The sequence below is a fragment of the Abramis brama genome (genome assembly GCF_963993115.1).
Source record: "Abramis brama genome assembly, chromosome: 11".
NCBI classification, from domain to species: domain Eukaryota; kingdom Metazoa; phylum Chordata; class Actinopteri; order Cypriniformes; family Leuciscidae; genus Abramis; species Abramis brama.
In genome coordinates this window covers 5,106,631-5,127,964 of record NC_139973.1, presented here as the reverse complement: position 1 = coordinate 5,127,964, position 21,334 = coordinate 5,106,631, and the positions used below count along the sequence as shown (strand labels likewise).

The window sequence follows — 21,334 nt, the reverse complement described above, 5'->3', positions numbered from 1 at the left end:
GTTTTCTATTTCTTTCTTTGAGTTCTCAAGCCTAAACCTCAAATCCAACATCTTTAAAACAGCTGGAACCGGACACAAGTGTGGTGATAATGTACAACCAACAGGGGGCAGATGTGGCATTATTTTAGAAAGTAGAGAGGAGCAGAGTCATTTATCAGACTTTTTACTCCAGTGAAAATTTCTCAAGGAAGGTTTATTTTTTTAAAGTCAGTTCTATATAGACACAATTCTTAAGGTCTTGGCTACTTAAAAAGTTACTGAACATTTCCACCATAACTGTCCAAGAAAAAATATACAGTGAGTTCACACATTTTGTAACATGCATAACAGGGCATGATTTCACCCTTTTTTTTTACCTTTTTTTTTTTTTTTACAAAAGATATCTTCCACAAAATATCTGTATTAAAACTTAGGCTACGTATAAACTATTGCTTTTAGAGCAAATATAGGAAAGTAACATAACAAAACATATCAAATCATTTTTGGCCAGCAGAAATTAAACAGTAGTTGATAATAATAGAACTGCATACAATTATATACCTTCTTTTTTTTAAATTAAAGAAATTAATACTTTTGTTCAGCAAGGACACATTTGAAATCTTATGCAACATCATACAGTAAATGTCTTTATTTTTATTTCAAATAAATAATGTTCTTTTGAACTCAAAACAGTTCCCACAAAAATATTAAGCTGTTAATATTAAACTGTTTTCAACACTGATAATAATATGAAGTGTTTCTTGAGCAGCAAATCATCATATTAGAATGATTTCTGAAGGATCATGTGACACTGAAGACTGGAGTAATGATGCTGAAAATTCAGTGTTCACAGGAATAAATTACATTTTAAAGTTTATTCAAATAGAAAATAGTTACTTAAAAAAATTATAATATTTCACAATATATCTATCATTACTGTATTTATATGTTTTGATCATATAAATGCAGCCTTGGTGAGCATAAGAGAAGTCTTTCAAAAACATTACAGACCCCTAACTTATAAATGGTAGTGTAAAGAGTGACAACTTGCCCCAATATAAATGAGACAACCTACCACTCAGATTCACTTGAATGTGTGTGTTCCATCATTACAAAAATATGATCTTGAACTTTAGTTCGTACGACAGAATTCACAAAAATTATGCCATCCTATATTTGCCCATCCAAATCTAAATTCAGTATGCTGATCCCATCGATCCCATTAAAAGGAATGATTCCTCCTTCAACACAAGACTGTGTTTGGAAATATGTGGCAAGCAGTACGGTTTAATTCAGACGAGTCATTGGGGGTCTTGGCCAAGCGTCCCACGAGCGCATTCACAGGATATTTAATGGATTTGTACAGTTTGCACGGAAACAGTTCCAAGTTTTTCAGTTCATCCACACTGCCAAATGTTTAGAGCGGCCAAGAAAATATGGAAGATTTCTGAATTTACAGCTTTGATGTGTTTCCTGCCTGGTGTGACAGAGGAGAGAAATTTGTGTGTATGTGTGTGTGTGTGTGTGTTAGAGAGAGAGACTCAAATGAACAAAAATGGGAGGAGAAAAGGAGAGAGAGTGAGAAAAGTTAAAGCCGACGAGGGAGCATTGTGAGACCGGCTCAGTACAGGATCAGGATGACGGACGTAAGAGAAAGCTACAGTCGCATTTGATGCATTCAGTCGCTTTGCTTTTCGCCTTGTATAAGCAGCTTCTCAGAATCTGGTGTCATTTCTGCCTGCTGGAGAAACACACGCTATCAGGAGTCAACAGACATCTGCTGCTGCAACACACACACACACACACACATGCACGCCGCTGCAGAGATGAGCCCAAATGTGCTTTTGCTTAGTTGTCAGACATAACCCGGCCCTGGAATAGAAGAGCTCTGAACCAGGTAAGACAAACTATTATAAATACAGACTATTATAATAGTCCTGCTTTGTTTTCACTTTTTAGACAGAAAGAACAGTTGTTTTTCCACTGAAAATGCGAAATTATAGTGGGTTTTTTGTTCAAAGTAATATAAAAATTAGAATGCTTAAAACTTGATGAGTGTAATTTTTGGATATTTACTAACATTTTACTACTACACGCTCAGCCAATAGCATGTGTTTGGGGCGAACTATCTGTTTGCCTGACCAATGGCAGACAATGGGAATGTCCAGGAAACCTGTTTGAAAACAATCACCGAACAGTTGATTTCACATTTAAAGTGAACACGGAATTAAAATAGACCTTGTTTACTTTCTTAAAGAGATAGTTCACCAAAAAAAAAAAAATTTTATCATCATTTACTCACCTTCATGTCGTTCTTAACCCATAACTTTCATTCATCTTTGGAACTTTTGATGAAATCTGAGAGATTCCTGTCCCTCCATTGACAGTCTACTCAACTACCACTTTGATGCTTCAAAAAGTTCATAAAGAGATCGTAAAACTAATCCATATGAATTGAGCAGTTTAGTCAAAATTTTCTGAGGAGACTCGATCGCTCTATATGATGAACAGATTTAAGTTAGGATTTTATTCACATAAACATTCATCAACTCACACATCAGTTGTAGTAAACAGAAGCTCAGGCATGTTCGCTTGATGTGCGAGAACCAATGAGGTTCATTCTCATGTAACGCATCACGTTTGAACTTCAGCAAGAACCAATGAGGTCTGTTCCCGCACGTCAAGCAGGTTCGGTTGAGCTTCTGTTTATATTTACTGATGAATGTTTATGTGAATAAAAGCCTAAATTCAATCAGTTCATCATATAAAGCGATCGAGTCTCTTCAGAAAATTTGGACTAAACCGCTCAATTCATATGGATTAGTTTTACGATCTCTTTGTGAAGTTTTTTGAATCAAAGTGTTAGTTGCGTAGCTGACAATGGAGGGACAGAAATCTCTCAGATTTCATCAAAAAGATCTTCATTTGTGTTCTGAAGATGAACGAAAGTCTTAGGGTTTGGACCAACAAGAGGGTGAGTAATTTTTGGGTGAACTAACAGAATTTTTGGGTGAACTAACCCTTCAAAGCATGTTCTTGTGTTACAACTTCAACGCCATGTTATCAAAAGACACCTGGGTCAAAGCTGTCAGAATCTCCCCTGCTGTCCTGTGTTTGTATCGCTAAATTAACACCAAACAGACGTCTTTGTGCATCAGTGGTCATCTGCAGTGTTTGGACAGGGATGAGGTTCGCTGCACAGGTTTGGCTGAAAGAAAAAGCCTCAGGCTAAAAACTGTACGCTCTTTTCTCAGTCTGGGGTTGATGTTTATTTTTGCAGCTGCTGGCACGTGTTCTTGGAAAAATGGCAAGTAATAGATCTCTAAGCTAGTGAGAGAGAGAAATAGGGATGTATTTAGGTGATTAACCTTAGGGGAAAAAAACTAAACAATTAACAGATACATAATATTGGGCATTGTTAACTTAAGGACAAAAAAGTCAATATAAGTTTAAGTTAATATAAAATATAAATAGATACACGTTAAAATCTGTAGAAATGACTTGCACTCTAGTCTGTAACAAATTAACCAAACAGAAACTGAGTTTACAGTAATGTACGTAATAGACTTTATAGATTAATGCTGCCTTCATGTGCTATCAGGAATTTCTTCCCACTTTTGAAGTTGTGATTGATGCGTTCCATTGCTTTGTTGTCGGAAAGTACTGGAATCGTGACACTAGGTTTATTCTTTTATTGGGAGAAACTTATTAAATATAATTAAAACCAAAATGATATCTAGCATCTCATTCATTGACAACCATATAAACATTAACCACGCTATAGATAATTCCAGACGATTCTGGAATTTCGGTCGAATACAGGCTATTTTCGCCGTGTATAAAACACAATATGCTTCAAAATGATTATTCATAAATGTAAATATGCACTACTTTAATTACAAGACAAAAAGGTGATGTTGCTGTGGTGGAAAAAACGAATAAAGAATACCAGTCACAGCAACAATCGTTGGTTCCTTTGTGAGTGCATTACTGTGAATATGTTTTTTGTTTGTTTATATGAACTGAGTGAAGAGTCTAAATTATTTTCGATGATAGGGCTTAACCTGCATTTAACCTGCAACACTGCTTTAAAGGCAATGAAAGAGACTAGGCCCTACAAGCATTTCCAAGAAGACAAATGATGTTTAATGGAGCTCTTTGTCATGCGTTAATACAAACCAGCGGTTGTGGAAAAAACCCTCAGACAGGTTCCACTGCCCTCGAAGAATGAGTTCACAGAGAGGCTCCTCGCGATTTTCAATTTACACTCCTTCACAGTCCAGTTTAGCTCATCCCTCCATTCTCCTGACTTCCCCACCTCTCTCTCCCTGACGGCCCTTTGTAGGAATCTGAAACTCAATTCCCTGTTACAAGACCGTGAGACTATGAAAATCGAGCGATCTCAAAATGCAGATTCTTTCTCTCTCTCTTTTGTTTCTTACACTTGTCTCCCTTTGTTGGCCTTGTTTCCATTTGAATGGATACAACACCCTTTGAAAGAATCTGGGAATCTAGAATTCCAATTAAAAACAACAGTTGCTTCATGGAAAGGCAAATAATTCGACAGCCATTGATGGCCGTGTTACAGGATTGTCATGTTACATTAAGAAACTTGTCAAAGATTTGAAGACATGCTAGCTGTGCTGATGATATATATCAGAAAGTGTGTGCAGGTCTGTAATTGATCAACCTAAATATGCAAATAAGGCAAAAACAGGTTCCACCTTTCCAGAGACATTTTATGGATTATGATATACGAGCATTCATGGATTAACAGTTATTGTGATGCCAAATACAAGATACCCTTTTTGACCCAAGCACAATATGAACAAATATGGAATATTTACATTGCTATGGCAAAGGCATTGCTATTTGGCATATCTGTCCTGTGAACAAACAAGCGTTGTACCGGCTCTGGCAGACACACTAATAGAACAAGAATCTAATTTTCTGCAGTTGATTAGTTGTGTCTGGAAGAATGCGAGTTCTCAGAACAGTCATAACTGATTCTTCAACATCTGTGTGTGAGTTGGTGGGGCTTTCCCAAGAAGTGATCGTCTCACAAGTGATGTTGTCTTCGCTTTTGCCTGTGAGAATTGAACACACCCGTTCAATCTAATTTAAACCCTCGACATAAACTTTTTAACTCACCAAATGCTTGATAAATCAATTGCTTTCCTGTTCAGGAAATATGTGCAAGGATTTGCATTTCATTAATGTTCAACACTCTTCCATTCTGTTTATATATGACCAAATGTGTACATGCAATCGTGTGTCACACTATCTACACCCATGCACATAGACGACAACTCCAAAAGTCAACTGGTGGTCTGCTTCAGATAGCACATGCCCAGGCTCAAAAACACAAGTTACTATCTGTCTAAACCTTTATCATTGGCTCACCAGCTCAATCAGGAACTGGTGGAAAGGGTTAGTTCACCAAAATTAAATGTAATTTATGAAAACACCACACAATATATGAATTTCAGAGGCTATAGGGTGGACTACATGATCCTATTTCAGTCTGTAAATTGCCACATTCATGCTATATGCCATCAGGGGGTGAGCCGTTTTCATATCTGTTACATACATTAATGCCAAGCAGGAGAGCTGGAAGCAATTTTTTCCCCTTTCGATCAGATATGAAATGCAATTTCCATGTATTTATATTACCTATAAAAGTACTGGAATGTGAGTAGATTACATTGTTAAAAGGTGTGGCATGGGTACACACAGAAAGAGAAAGCGTATGTACTAGAGAAGCAAGACGAACAGTGTTTTCATAACATCCAGTCATTGACTTCAGTGGTGGTACACCCTGCTGAGATACCCACATATCCAATACGCTCTCATCCCCGATGAACTCAAACTTTTTTCACTCCATTTCTGAAATGCTTTATTCGTTTACACAAGAAAAACAAAAGGAGAGAAGTGCAGGAAGTGCAGAAAAAGGAGGGATTTGCACATCAAACATGCAGCCAGAAGTACAATCGCTCTGGTGGAAGAACTTAAAGTGAGGTGGACCCAGGTGGACCGAAGCCAGAGCGGAAAGCCCCACTTTGTAAAAACACACCGCAAAAAGTAGTTCCATCCGCAAGAACGAAGGGCTACTAATTGTGAGGACTGTCAGAAAGGGCATATCATAACATCAAGGATTGAGGAGGTTCATAAGTTCTTCAAAATCTTAAACTGCACATTTTCAAAATCTAGGTTGCGGGTTTAGTCATGTCTACCTGACACCCATCAGACACGTTACTCTTGGTTATATATTAATGCCAAGTATAATCCTGACAGATATATAACAAATAAACAAGACAATAACACATTGCTCACATCAATCATTATGAATCCTGACATGTAATTGTCTCGAAATTTACAGTAAAGTTCTTATAAACCAGTCAAGCTGGTGTTTAGCCGGTCAGAAAGCTGGTCCTGAAAAGTACTCAAAATCCCTCTAAAACCAGCTGACAGCCTGGCTTGACCAGGACCGGCTTAGGCTCATTTAAACAGTTTTTCAGCAGGGAAAATTAGTGCTTTGACAGATAGTGTTATCAATAAGCTAAAACATTCATCTTCAAAATTCATTCAAATATTAAGGCTAAAAACAAAAAACAAATGGAGAATCTAATTATCACTAGCCTAATTGTTGAACGCCTTTATTGCAGTATAGAAACTGAAGTTGTGTTCATCTTTTCTTCCCTACTGTGACATATATCCAAGCAAAATGGCTTCTTGAATAAGAAAAAAAAAGAGGACTAAACTTTAATGCCGAGTTCACACACTGAACGATTTTAGGCCCGATTTTTGCTCGCCGACAAATGGCTGAAATCAAAGTCAAATCTGTGCTCGTTCACGTGAGTGACAACCACGCAGTGTGAATTATCAAAGACGCGATCTGAGAGAATCGCTAAATATCTGGACCTGTCGGCGATTCACAATCCGGCTGTGTGAATGTGTTCTGACTGAAAACTACATCGGCGATGACCTACAGCCAATGAGAGAGCAAGAAACAGGACAGTGGGACGTTCGGGGTGGAGTTATAGACCACAATATCAGTATTTTAATAGATATATTTACAATTATATCAAACAGAAACAAAGCATAAACATTTACTTGACCAGCAGCAACAGCAGCACATTGCAAAATGATTTATTTACCCCCAAATCTCTATGCAGAACACACAATCCTTGCTCCCCTCGTCTCCCCAACCATTTCCTCCTGCATAATTGTTTTTTCCCCTCCTTTTCACTGCAAATCAGCGCACAGACAATTTGAATCGCAATCTTCTTGCAGGCTATCAATTTCGGTCTCACGCACGTGTGATCTTGCGTTATTTTCTTATCACTTCTCGCATGTGTTTGGTTGTGAAACGTAGTTTGCGGACCAGACAGAAGTTGTCGGCGATTCTTTCTTTTGTAAAGTCATGCAGTGTGAAACCTCCTGTCGCCGATCCATCGTGCAGCAACTGAATGTTACCCCAGATAGTCGTGCAGTGTGAAAAGGACAGTGACCCGACTACTTTGAAAATCGTGCAGTGTGAAAACACGTCATCAGAGAAGAGATGTCGCAAGAGGAAGGGGAAGTTATTTTGATTAAAGATTCTGAGGGCATGTTTTAATAATAATAATAAACACTGCAATATTCCACAAAAAATAATCATTCATTTTGATTTCACTGTGACTTTAAAGTAATCTTCAGTGCATAACTTTCCAAGCAACTGCATAGCAATGCACTCAGTCAGAACACCATAGCATAGCAACACCCTGGCAATCAGCTTTGAATTTTGCACTGGCAGCACCACACATTTTTATGAAATGGCTTTTAATTTAATTCCATATAAAATCTGCTTGTAAATAATATTTGAGGACTGTAAAATGTGACCTCAAAACTCAAGAACAAGTCTGACTTTTTGAAAAATGTCATGACTTGGAAGTGCACGAGGAACATCTCTGTAAACTATTACAGTGGAAAGAAAAAGAAGGATACTGAAAAGAGAGAGAGAAACAAGAACAGACAGAGAGTGAAGAGTAATTACGCTTAGACTGTTCATGGCCTTCTTTACTGACTGCCCTCTCACACACTTAAACTCATATGGCACACACAAACAGGATGCACAGCCCCCTAAAGCTCTGGGATCTATTAAAACTCAAATGCAGCCAGAGCAAGAAGTAAATAAATAAAAAGAATCCTTAATTGAACCTTTAGCTGGCATTCCCACTGTCTGCTTTGAAGACTCTTGCACTTTCAAGTGGCCACTGGTTTGCCGCCGAGATGCAAGGTAGTCATTTGGATTTGTTTACATCTAAGAACAGAGCTGAAGACAGTCAATGCTCTAACCGCGTAATGCATTTCCTCTGTTAATCATATAAATCATGAGATCTGAAGGCATTCATGCTGTTCTGAATTTGAGGACAGTCATTTTTGTCAGTGACTGTTTTTAGTGGTGTTTGAGAAAGACAAAACAACGCTGAAGACTTGTATTTTCTATTTAAAAAAAAGTGAATAGGCAAAACTCACTGTCATAATGGTGCCATGGCATTGCTATACGGTAGCTAGGGTGATTAGGTTAGGTGGTTATGTATATACGCCTGATATACCTAAGGCGAAAAATACATACAGTACATTTTGAAAAGAAAAACCCTAAGGATGAGCAGTGATAACATTGATGCTTACAAGCACCATTCAATATTTTACAGTACACAAAGTATGCTTTATTAATCACTCAACTACATGTAAAAAATTAAATATTGTATAAACAATGGTTTATACAAAATAATGTTTATATTCCCACATTAAATCCAGTTGCATGAACTGAAAATTATACCGCATGTTACTCGGGTAGCATGGTACAATGTAATCAGATTTGTGTCCCAAATGCATCACCCTCTTTTTGGAAATTTCAGTACTACTAACACGCTACTAAAACTATTTACACTAAAATTGGCATAGAATAGTGCACAAGTACGTGAATAGGGATGCACCTCAGGTAAACAAATATGGTTTTACTAACTTACTCAGCAAGATTCACTTCAAACCGTTGCTCTACAATGCCAGTAGTTGACCTGACAGAGAAAACTAACCATAGAACAAGACAACACATGCTAATAATTATCTCTATAGCGCCCCTTGTGGAAAATCTGAGAATGCAACCCACATTTGTGTAGCATAACTTGCATTATGAATTGTTTTCTGACAAAATACTGGCTTAGTGTTATGGAAAAATAAAGTTTGAAATGTAACTGCTCAAATCATAGAAAACAATAGCCAATATGGAATGAATATAGCCTTTGATATAGAACAAAAATCCATTAACACTTTTAGGAAATGAATGACAAAGGATGTGGCTAAACAGCATTAAACCCTTTTTGACCAGACGACAGTTTACAGAACAAACTATCTAGCCACAAACCCTTTCACCTAAATACATCTTGTGTACATCTGCTGAATAATCTAAAAACCTCATAGATGGTTTGGATTGGAGAGCTGCTTCTCTAGTGTTTTGCCATCTATACTTCATGCCATCCAAGAAAACGTTCAAGCCGATGTTCAATCTTCACCAGAAACCAGCCAAGGAGGTGAGGGAGTTCAAAGTGGTTTAGGTAAAATGGAGACAATGCCTCACTGAGAAATACTGGATGAAATGTTAGCCCACATCCTCTGGCAACAACCTACATTCTCATTGGCTCAAAACTTTTTTATTTCACTATTTTTTCTTGAAACACAAAGCACTGTATTCACGTTACTGGACAAATGAATCCAGAGACTGGACTGAAATAATAACTTCAATATAAAGATTTCACTTTCTAAGCTACTATTCAGAGGAGATTTAGACGTCTAGTGACCTTAAACTCTCGAGACAATAACCAATTTTGTGGCTGTCGCAACCTTCCAGACGGGCTCAGAAACCAAATCCATGCTTTACTCCCGGTAGTTAACCAACTTCACAAAGCACATGGAAAAATGTCTGTCTAATCTCAACTCATGCACAGCCTTTTCAAGAAACACTGAACGTCATACACTAAGTACACCCATAAGAAATCTATTAGGCTTATAAACGTATTGCCAATACATAAAAATCCCCTTGTGTGCATGAAAGCTAAGCTTAAAAACCCGCTAACAAGCTTTCTAGAGGGATGTTTGCATGTAGCCAACCTTAGTTAACAAAAGTATTTCTATCACCAACTCTGGGCTTTTATATTCCTAGACTCACTTGGAGAAAAACAGCTCCATGAATAATGCTAATCTTGAGATAGCCGATCATTCAGTATTACTATCATGAGAATACATAGGAACCTATTTTGGCATAGAAGAGATATGGGACAGAAATCAGGAACTGATTATTGAGGGACAAGGTCATGAATCATCATAGGACTGAGAGGAAGATGCAACATCTGGCAAAAACATTCCATTCAACCACCAAACATCAGGAGTTCTTATAAAGACCATCTCCATTAGCCACGAACATGCTAAGCTTTGCCACATTTTGGGTTTAAGAAGGAATTACGAGGAAGTTTGTTGTAATAGTAAAACATGTGGTTTTAGGTTACCAAATTAAGACAGGTTTACAATCTACCCACATTCTTACGACCATTCAACAACAGCCTTCATCAAATGCCTGTTAACATTTATGCATGCACTTGTGCATGTTTGCATGAAAAAAAGACAGAAAAACAGAGAAAGAGAAGGGAAAATTGTGCAGCCTATTTATTATTATTCATTAGGCATTTGAACATAAAATATGTGTATGGTTGATTATCACAAATGCATGTCCAGGGCACATTTCACCCCAGAATCTAGTTTTTATTTTAATAAAATAATAACCAAAATATATAACAATATAAAAATAATATATATTTATATAATATTAATAATTTATAAGAAAATTATATACATGTAAAACAAAATCAATTTAAAATTTTCAGACTATTTATTCTAAAAATTTAAACAGAGAGTTTGTACACATTTGTAGGTCTAAGGTACAGGTTTAGAAGCTGCCCACATTGATAATTTACATATTAGTGTATATTTGAAAATGTATGAGTGCATTTTACATACAACTACCTATGAATACTAATGTGATCATCTTGAATTGTGAGTGAAAGCACATGAGTATGTGCAGAGGCCTCTGAGGTCCCAATGTGATGCAGTGGAAAAAAGCATTCTTAACAATTACGTCTGACCTCCCTGTGATTTATACGGCCTTTCTAAAGCATGCACACTCACTCACTCATATATCACACACAACACCATATACATCACTGGGAAGCAGAGGGGCCAAACGTCCCTCAGAAAACATAAACAAAGCCATGCGAGCAGACAACCGTTTCCTTCCATGTGTTTACTGTCTTTACCCACTTCACATTGATTTTACAGGTGCAGTTAACTCATAAGTTTACCAAACTTTACAAAAAGTTATAGATGGCACTAGAGAGAAACTTTTGATGACTATTGTTTACAGGCCATGTACAAATTCCATCCAATCATTTGCTGTCTAAATTGAGAATGCAATTAAAGCGAACTCTAAAGCATGGAGTTTCCACCTTGTGTTTTACGCAGAAATGATTAATTCTAGCTTTAGCGCATGCGCACTATAACTAATTAGTGATATTACACCTAACCAGCAGAGGATAGCATGGAGTACAGGAAGAAGTACAGTAGAAGAGAAGTTAAAACGCCTAGATATGTTTATATTCTTGCAAGCAAAAGTTGAACAAACAAGATGCATATATCTTCTTACCTCTTTCCACGAGTGCACATAGATTTTTGTTGTTTTGACTTCTGTTGCTTTTTCTTACCATGCATTTTCAATCTTCTTCTTTAACTAGTTCTTGAAAGAAGCAACACAATTGTAGTCGCCTAGTGGACACACAAATGAATGCAGACAAATCAATGGGCAAGTATGCATGTTACAAATGAACAAACAAAGTTGCTTTGCACTTAGTCGAGCAGTACACGTTAAAGTCATAGTTGAAAGTTGTGTCCCAAATGACACACTATACATTGTGCACTTATGGTTGCCTCCAAAATCGCATACTTCCCTACTATATAGTAGGCGAGAAACAGTATGTTACATAAGAAGTATGTCCAAATTCACAGAACTCATAAAACAGTGGGCAAAAAGTTCCTGGATGACCAACTACTTCTAGCGAGATTCTGAAGTGTACATATAATGGACACTTTCCTTTCCCATGAGGCCACGGGAGGGGAATTATGAATGGCAGTGAAGCAACATAACTGATGCTGGTTGGTCACATGATAATCACAACATGGCGAATGTAATACGTCCAATTACATTCATGCTACACGCACTGTCGCACTCATAGGCCTGCATGCTAGAACATATTTTTTAGCGGTGGTGAAGTAATTACTTATTCAAAATAAGTACCTACTCAAATATGCAAAAGAAATCATCTTGTATTGCCCCTTTCTTGAGGTAAGTCCTCAGATGGCTGTGATTTTATTTTTAAATTAAAAGGTTTGTGATTTTTCCTTTGCTATTCTGTCAAATGCTTCTTTCTCCCGAGGCAATCCTTTCTCTGAACTCCTCGTTCTCCACTCACGTTTTTCATTACAGCAATAAAAACATGTTTCTGTCATCTAATATGGCCAAACTTGGACCACGTGTGATGTGTGTGTACTCATAATAACTTACAAGACTGATGTGCGTAACTCCCCTGTTAATCTCTTCACCAGAGCCCTTAAACACAAAGTAATTTAGCACCTTTAGTAATTCATGACCTCCACATAAGTCTTATTAAAGAGATAGAGGTAGATTTTTACAATTTCAGTGACAGTGACATGACGTGAAGGTCATGTATGGTAACCCTTACTTGGAATTTGTCCTCTGCATTCAACCCATCCAAGTTAGTGCACACACATTATGAGCAGTGAGTAGTTAACACACACACACACACACAGCAATCCGTGGACACACACACACCCGGAGAAGTGGCCTGCCATTTTTGCTGCGGCGCCTGAGGAGCGATTGGGGGTTAGGTGCCTTGCTCAAGTCATTTCCTGCCGGTATTGAGAATTAAACCGCGAGACCTTCGGGTTACTAGTCTTACTCTCTAACCATTAGGCCCTGAAGAAGAAAAGTGAGCTTTACTTGTGCAGAACTCACCTCTGAGTCTTGTAAGTTGCAGTTGTAAAGTTGTGGTTTTGTCATAAAGGCAGATCATTTAGAAAATAATTGGTATACCTCTTCTCAAAATCAGGACAATTTGAGGTATCATTCATGATTGCGGCATGAACGTTATGGGAAGAGTTAAACTGCAAAGATTATTTACGTTTAGGAGCCCGTTTTAATCCCCAACTCCAAGTATGAGCAATAGTTATAGTGATCTTTGCCTTAATAAGCACCACATAAAACTCCCATTACACATCGGTCCTGCTCGTGGGTATTGGGTAATAATATCTTAAACAGCAGAATAAAGGTGATGATTTTTCACAAAACTCAACATTATTCAATTAATGTTCTGTGTGCTGTCATCCATGGCTTTGTTCCAGAGTGGATTGATAGGGATGATGTGTTTGTGTGTGGGTGTGTATGAGGTCTATGGGGTTCGCTTTGAGGGGGGCAGAGTTCATTACAGCTAAGATCCCCTGAGATCTATTTCTTGAAAGTTAAGAGTGAAATCTATGACTCAAGCACGATTCAGTTCCAGATAACAGCAGAACCATAAACAATGCAAAACAAAAGGCAGAACGAAAAATTGTGCAATCAAGGAGCTCACAAATCACTCTTAATACACAACATACGGCAGGGTTCACAGAAATGCACATGGAAATGCTTTCGAATTTCTCACGTTAGAGATATTTTGTGGTCTTTAAAGTTTTGTCCGAGACGCTGTGAATGCAAGCGACGGCCTGACCCTGACTAAGCTACATTCCAAGCTGGTTCTTGGCTGTAATGTATGGACATTTGGTTGATAGGTCTGTTTCTTGTTATGACTAAGTTCTATGCAATGTCCAATTTGATGAAGCTTATTAAATTCTGTTAATATCTGATATTGATGGTTGTAGTCTACTTGTCCCTACAACTTCCATCTGGGTCATGAAAATAGGCAGGTTACATATCAGCATGTTAATGAGTGTCATTAAAAACTCATTTCTATTTCAAACATTTATGAAAGAAGACGCTGAGGGACTTCAAAAGATGCTGAGGCTAGAATTTCATCTCACATGAGGTGGTAGTTTCTTGGTTAATGATCAAGGCTAATGATTGTAGATTCAGAGGGATGGTTCCTGTCATACCTGCATGACTTTCTTTCTTCTGAACACAAAAAAGAATTTTGAAAAATGTCTGGTGTTTTTTTGTCCATATTATAAAACGTCAATGGGGTCCAATGTTGTTTAGACCCCATCGTTCTTTAAAATACGTTTTTGTGATCTGTAGTTTTTAGGGCTGGAAAAAGATTAATCGCGATTAATCGCATCCAAAATAAAAGTTTGTGTCTACGTGATATATGTGTGTGTACTGTGTATAATTATTTTGTATATATAAATACACACACATATGCATGTATATATTTAAGAAATATTTGCATGTATATACTGTATATATTTATATATAATTTATATTCTATATAAATTTATATATTTTATATATAAATAACAAATATTTCTTAAATATATACATGCAAGTGTGTATTTATATATATACAAAATAATTATACACAGTACACACACATCATGTAGACACAACCTTTTATTTTGGATGCGATTAATCGCGATTAATCTTTTCCCAGCCCTAGTAGTTTTATAAAATACCTGTTTTTTTTACTGAATTACCTGTACAGAAGCTTTCATATCAATCATTACATTCGCTATGTCCTGTTACGTCCTAAAAAATCCATCCCACCCAACTGACCTAGATTGTGAACCCTCCACTCTTCAATGGCATCATTACCCTGTGCTTTTCTTGATCCACAGCTTTGTGTGCTCTGGACTAGTTATCTATTCCCTTTGGCGCAAAATCCCATGAGTCCCCTGGGTAAATGATTAATGGCAATCTGGCTGTTTCCCGGAAGATTTACATACGTGATTGCTTAGCGATATTGTAAAGTGTTAACACATATGCCGTTCAACTATCCCATGGCTACAAATATACAAAATGCCACACAAAAAAAAAAAATGTTTTTGGAATGACAGCCATCATACTCTGAATCACAGTTCAAGCCAGTAAATCCACAATACCTCCCCTCTACACCCTTCTGTTTTTCTTCCTCCTGCCAAAAAACAAATGGAAAAAAGTCTTAGTATGGCAGTTTCTCATGCTAGACATGATCCTTGTGCTAATATTTTGATTGGCCAGCCCTCAGATATCTTACTGTGCATCCCACTGAGAATTATGTGTGTGTGTGTATATATATATAAATAAATAAATGCATATTCGCTATAGACACAGGACTAGATGTTATTTGCAAATAAGTATATTATTGTGCTTATCAAATGTACAGTATGACTGAAGCTTCTTAAACAATCTGTCTTAAAGGAATAGTATACACAAAATTATCATCAACGTTGTCATTATTTACTCACCTGCATGTTGTTCCAAGCTTTTATGACTTATGCCCTGCACATGGTTTGGAATGCCATGAGGGTATGGTGACAGAATTTTCATTTTTGGGTGAACTATCCTTAACTGTTTGTGTAAATTTAATTAAAATGCTGATATCATTTATTGTAAATTTGTAATGCATCTCTGTGATCTGTTGACATTCTGTGATTCTCTGTTCTAGTCTGGACGCACACATTGTCTCTGGTGTTTAAGTCCACAAGGATTTAATGAATCCCTCAGTTTCCATTGCATCTGGATGCCACCACTACATTTTTTTCGCTCAATTTGGGGGAAAACAATCCAAAACACAGATGGATTTGGTTAATTACAATATTGTGCTGGTTTTTTTGTGGTAAACCTACTTCAATGCCATTTGTTAGGAGGAGGTTCAACATTTCAACACTTGTTTCAAGGCACATATTAACAACGCTTTTTCTGATTTCAGGCTACTTGTTGTGTTCAGATCATGGCACTATCACGTCCCAAAAAAATTGTTTTACATGGCCAAAAATGGAACATTTGTTATAGACATAGGTCTAGAACCAAATCGCAAAAACTTGTCACAAAACGCAGGCTAACACTTTTCTAAGCATTCACACTTATGATTTTATGATAAAATGGGGTTGAATATACATAGTTTCAGACAGATTATTGCCAGTTGCTTTTACTTTTTTACTCACTATTTTGCTCCTCTAACGAAAACAGGTTCACCACATGAAGAGCAGATCCTATGTGGAGATTCGTTTCTGAATGAATCTGTGTTTTGAACGAATTGAACAAGTGAATAATTCAATGACTCAATTAAAAATGTTTTGTTTCTGAATGAATCTGACGAACTAATATATTTCATAAAACAGTCACTTGTAGCTGACTACTGGGCTATTGATGTAACGTAGAGAAGGAGATTAACTTATAAAATATTGCATCCATCTATCTTGCAAAATATTTAAATATCACGGTATGTATAATTTATTATATAATAACCGCAACAACGGCTTCAGTGAGTCAGGCTGATTCAAACGAGAGTTCATGAGTCTTTTTGAATGATTCATTAGCTCGCGAATCAATCTGTGGTTAAACGCAGGACAACTCGATGGAAATTTCGAGGTAAACGGACTTTTACTCTTATCACATTTAATTCAAACTATTGTAAAATATGACTTATTTTGTAGGTGGTTGTAGATTTAACAGCGGCGGTTTTGTCCGCCTCTAAAAAGCGGTGCAGGAAAAACAACTGACAAAAAGCTCGTTTTTGAGAGATATCGAGATCGTTTAAATAAAGATTCCGATTAAATGGAAAATCAGCGCTATAAAAAAATTAACCTACAGACTGAATGACGGACCCGAGTCAAGGTTTCTTTTGGGGTAACGTTAGTAAACAACCGCCCTGAACTACTGAACAACGCCTTAGCAACCCACCCGGCTTTTTATTTTATTTTATTTTTACAGGCAAGCAATTCTCATTTTCTTCAGAAAAAAAGTACTTTTGTTATTTTAAATTCTCATGGGCTGCACTTGTCATGGTAGTATAGTGCTGTTTCCATGGTTCTTCTTACAAACATGGTTTTCTGAAACTCCCTGCTCATCTAACGTTACCCCCCACATTTCTTCATCTAGCTCTCAGATCTCTCTCTTCCTCTTGTAGGAAAAGAAACATGAGTTACTGTCCTGTAGAGAATGATAGTTGCCTCTGCGTTTGCAATCAAGACATCTCTCTCTGTCCCTTTCCTGTCTTCCGTCTCTCTTCTTCATCCTTTCTTCCTCTCTCTTCTCCGCTCTGTCTCTCTTGTGTGCCACTGTCAACAAAAACGTTTTCTTGAGCCAAACAGGTGCAAAAGCTATAAGTAAACAGTATTTGGACACTTAAATCACACTTATGCACACAAATGCAAAGTGTCATGTTAGCTTTATTTGAAACAAATGGCAGTTAGTTTTGATGTTTTTTCTTATCTAATCCAAAGACATTTTAAGTGAAACGGAAGTAGCGGCGTATTTTTTCTTCTGTATTGTGATGTACATCCTGCATACATCACCAGAGAGAAATATGATGTTTTCCTTAGAAGATCAAGCAATTTGATTAAACATTACAAGGTCAAAAAATATTTATAACATGCATATAGAAAATAGATAGGACGAATTTTCATTTCACAACCACTTTAAGTGACTTTTTGGGGCCACTGTTGGTGTTTTGTGGCCTTAGTGTCTGAAGAATGTTCAAAAACTGTGTACAATAACAGAGGAGAGAAGAATTATGGGATGAGGAGAGACATGGACATTTCTCATGGAGGAGAAAGGGGTGGCTGTCACTGAGGTTGAAGGATGAGGAGTTCGTTATGAACAGCTTTAATGAATTTTTGAGCTTTAAGCTTTGTGAATGGTTGCAAGAATGCTAAGGTTTTCTGAGCAGTTGCCAGGGTGTTGCTAAGGTGTTTTGAGAGGTTTTTAGCGCTTAGATGTGTGGTTTGCGTTGCCATGCAGATGATAATGTGTTCTATTTGTGAGTGCGTTGCTTTTTGGCTGCGGGTGGTTGCCAAGGTGTTGCTATGCAGTTGCTAACATATTCTAGGCTAAGCTATGACTCTAACAAAAAGCAGATTTCTAACTGTTTTTCTTGTGTTTGTGTATGTTGTAGGCGGGGGCGAGATGTCAGTAAAGCTGAAGTTTGATTGTCCGGCTGACGGCGGCATGGTGCAGCGGAGCCGCTCCTTCACTGGAGTAAACGCACTCGGTGGCCGGAGAAGGTAAGCGAGGATTGTTTGTGTTTAAGACAAGATGATGTGTTGTTACCATCTGTGTCAGATTGTATTACTTGACTTTTCTTAAGATAAATGTCCTCAAAGCAGGGGCCATGGAAGCTCACGAAAAGCATGACTCTTGTTCACTGGAATTTATGAAATGAGGACATCTTGGGGAGGTTTCAAAATGTTGCATAAAACATTTGTGAGGAGTCTGAATCTTTTCTGCAATAAGGCCATGCATGTTGTTGTTAATAAACTAAACTGTTTAGTTATTAAACTAAAACTATTAAAAATCTGCAATTTACAGTAGGTCTAATTAAAATTAAGCTGAAATAGAATATGAAAAATTACTTTTTCTGAGGAAAAACTAACGTAAATAAAAAATTAAAGTTGAACTACTAATATTATTAAAACTGAAGTGAAAATAAAGTTAAATAGAACAGAAGTATAAAAAACAAGAACTAATTAAAATTACAAAAGCCCAAATTACTAAAACCTTCACTAGAGTTAAAAATAAAAGCATTGTACTTTTCTAAACAGCATTTTTTAATGAATCGTAAATATATTTCACTCAGTAGTAAAAAATTGTAGTTCATCTTAAAAATGACCTATTTTATCCAATGTTTCTGTTATGCACTTATTTAAAGAACTACAATCCTGTGAAGCATTGTGAATGGCATAATTAAATAAAAAACGGTAGAGAATTATGAAACTACACATTTACAGATGTTGATTGTATGTATAAAAACTATTTTAAGTGTATTGCAAAATATGAATATATTGCATATAGTGTATAGGGAGATCGACTCGATTCCGTCATTCGCAGTGCTTCATGGGAGTGGGCGGAACTAAAGAACTATTTTGGAGCATGTTGCTTTTCCTGACTCTGATTGGTGTAATTTTCTGTACAGCATCATGGGTAATGTAGTTTTTCACCAGGATTAACCCTAACCCTAACCTAACCCTAACCCTAACCCACTGTTAAACACGATAATTAAAAAAAATAACCTGAAATAATGCAGGCTAGTTCTGTCTTTAAAGGTGCATAAGTTATAATTCAAAATAAATTTTCTTATGAAGAAAATTAATCGAATTTTGACTTCCGGAACCCAACTGTTGCACTCTATTGATGTTCTAAATCAGTCACAGGCTCCATCTCAGTTAGGATACTTTGTAGGGCAGCTCACTAGGTTTTGGAGCTTAGCTTATATCGGATGTGGCTCACAGTTTTTTTTTTTTGATTGCTTATAGTTCTAATTCGGCATTCCACACAATCCGAAACATAAACAAGCTTGAGTTATTATGTAACAGCAATAGTTATTTCAAGAACCAAAGGTCCTGAGAGGATGCACGGTTCGGATTCAAATTCAAGCATCCTCTGTGAGCAGTGTGACAGCTTACATAAGTAAACACAGCTGTGTGTATGTGTGTGCATTTGTTTAAGTTTTTATTTTGTCACAATAGCATTACATTCCTGCATTCCCATCCAAGTAAAAGACTGAAACTAAATGATTGCAGACAAAGGCCAAAACAACTTCAGAGACGTATCCGCCTGCTTCCAATTTGTAAACTCTTTATTATATGGCAGAAGCTTCACAAAACTGCATTGTGAGAAAATGCTTTTTAAACATATTCAAAATATGAATCAATGCTGTCAGCTACAATCCTGTTAAGATCATGGATTTACAGTTATAAAGAAACAGATTAAACAACTCTTTTGACTTTTGTACAGTGAGTAAATTGGATACGGTTAATTTATCCCTTCTTTTGTCAACATTTTTTTGAAAACATTTTTTAAAAATCAGGCAATATCTTCAGAATGAGGGCTGACTGACCTCTGACTGATATTTTTCTTATTTATTTTTTATCATTTAATTATTTATAACCTTTATTTTTTTGTGTTAAAACCATAACCCAGATTTCTGTAACCTACATAAAGAAATTGTTTGGCTAATTTTAGATTTAGATCATTTCCATTATTTTAAGTAGGTCCTATTAGTAACTAACACAAGTATTATTATTATTGGAAGAAGCAGGGGGTTGCATCAAAACAAATACCTTTGAGATTAATACCCCAGAACATGTTTAATAGATTAACTTTAATAAACGTGTTCTATTTTTCCAATTCTGTAGTTTTGTTTAACAGTGTTGGGAAGGATACTTTCAAAATGTATTCCGTTACAGAATACAGAATACATGGCCAAAAATGTAATTTGTAACGTATTCCGTTACGTTACTCAATCTGAGTAACGTATTCTGAATACTTGGATTACTTCCACATTGAATTGCATTTTATAAGTGTCGGACATCAAATCCTGCTTAATAAACAGGCCTATTCTTGTGGGGTGCAGTGAATGCGGTGGTGACGCGTATGCCAATAAAGCACCTAAAAGCTGTCACAAAGAACCGGCAAAAGTAATAATTATGAATATGTCAAATATAGAAAGGAGATATTTTAATTGTTTATTAATAAACAAGTGTTTTCTTCGTCAGTGTCGGCTACAAAGATGAGGTTGACGATGCTGACTCGCGATCTTCGCAGTAGCCTAGTGAACGCGCCTGAGAGAAATGCACATTTCATACGGATGCGCTGCGTGTTGCGGTGTGTATGTGGTACAGGAGAGCAGCACGCGCTATAGTGCTTTCACATATGATGCGTTTGGAGTGCGTAACTGATCCACTGATACCACAAACACATACACAATATTTGTATTTCAAATCCAGAAGTTTTCAGCAACTTTTATTAAAAAAAGTTTTGTCACCGGTGCAATTTTCTTTGTAGCCTACACATATTCACTCTTTAATAGACATATTCAAGTTTAAACAATTTAAACAACATATTAATCAATGCATTACTTCTATATAGATTAAGTTGTGCAAGCAAGTGGTAACAAATTTAACATGTAGGCTATTAAAATCGCAAACATTTTAAATTAAAACTTAAAATTGACAAAAACAGCCGACTCTCATGCCTTTTCTTTTGCATTTAAATTTTAATACAATAGGCTAAATCTTGCATGCCACAAATAACTTGTTTTTCAACCTCCACGAATCA

At 36.7% G+C, this 21,334-nt stretch overlaps 1 protein-coding gene across 2 annotated transcripts in view; it reads left to right on the top strand.

The window, feature by feature from the left end:
• Positions 1 to 1,591: 1,591 nt before the first annotated feature.
• Positions 1,592 to 21,334, top strand: part of ripor3 (RIPOR family member 3) — a 40,150-nt gene continuing 20,407 nt past the window's right edge. Inside the window, exons 1-2 of one of the 2 annotated variants that reach the window (XM_084128389.1) lie at positions 1,592 to 1,876; positions 18,174 to 18,282. In XM_084128389.1, coding sequence (XP_083984515.1) covers positions 18,185 to 18,282 — 98 coding nt within the window. In that variant the 5' untranslated portion in view covers positions 1,592 to 1,876; positions 18,174 to 18,184. The remainder of the gene's footprint in view (positions 1,877 to 18,173; positions 18,283 to 21,334) is intronic. The other variant, XM_084128390.1, reaches the window with a different exon arrangement.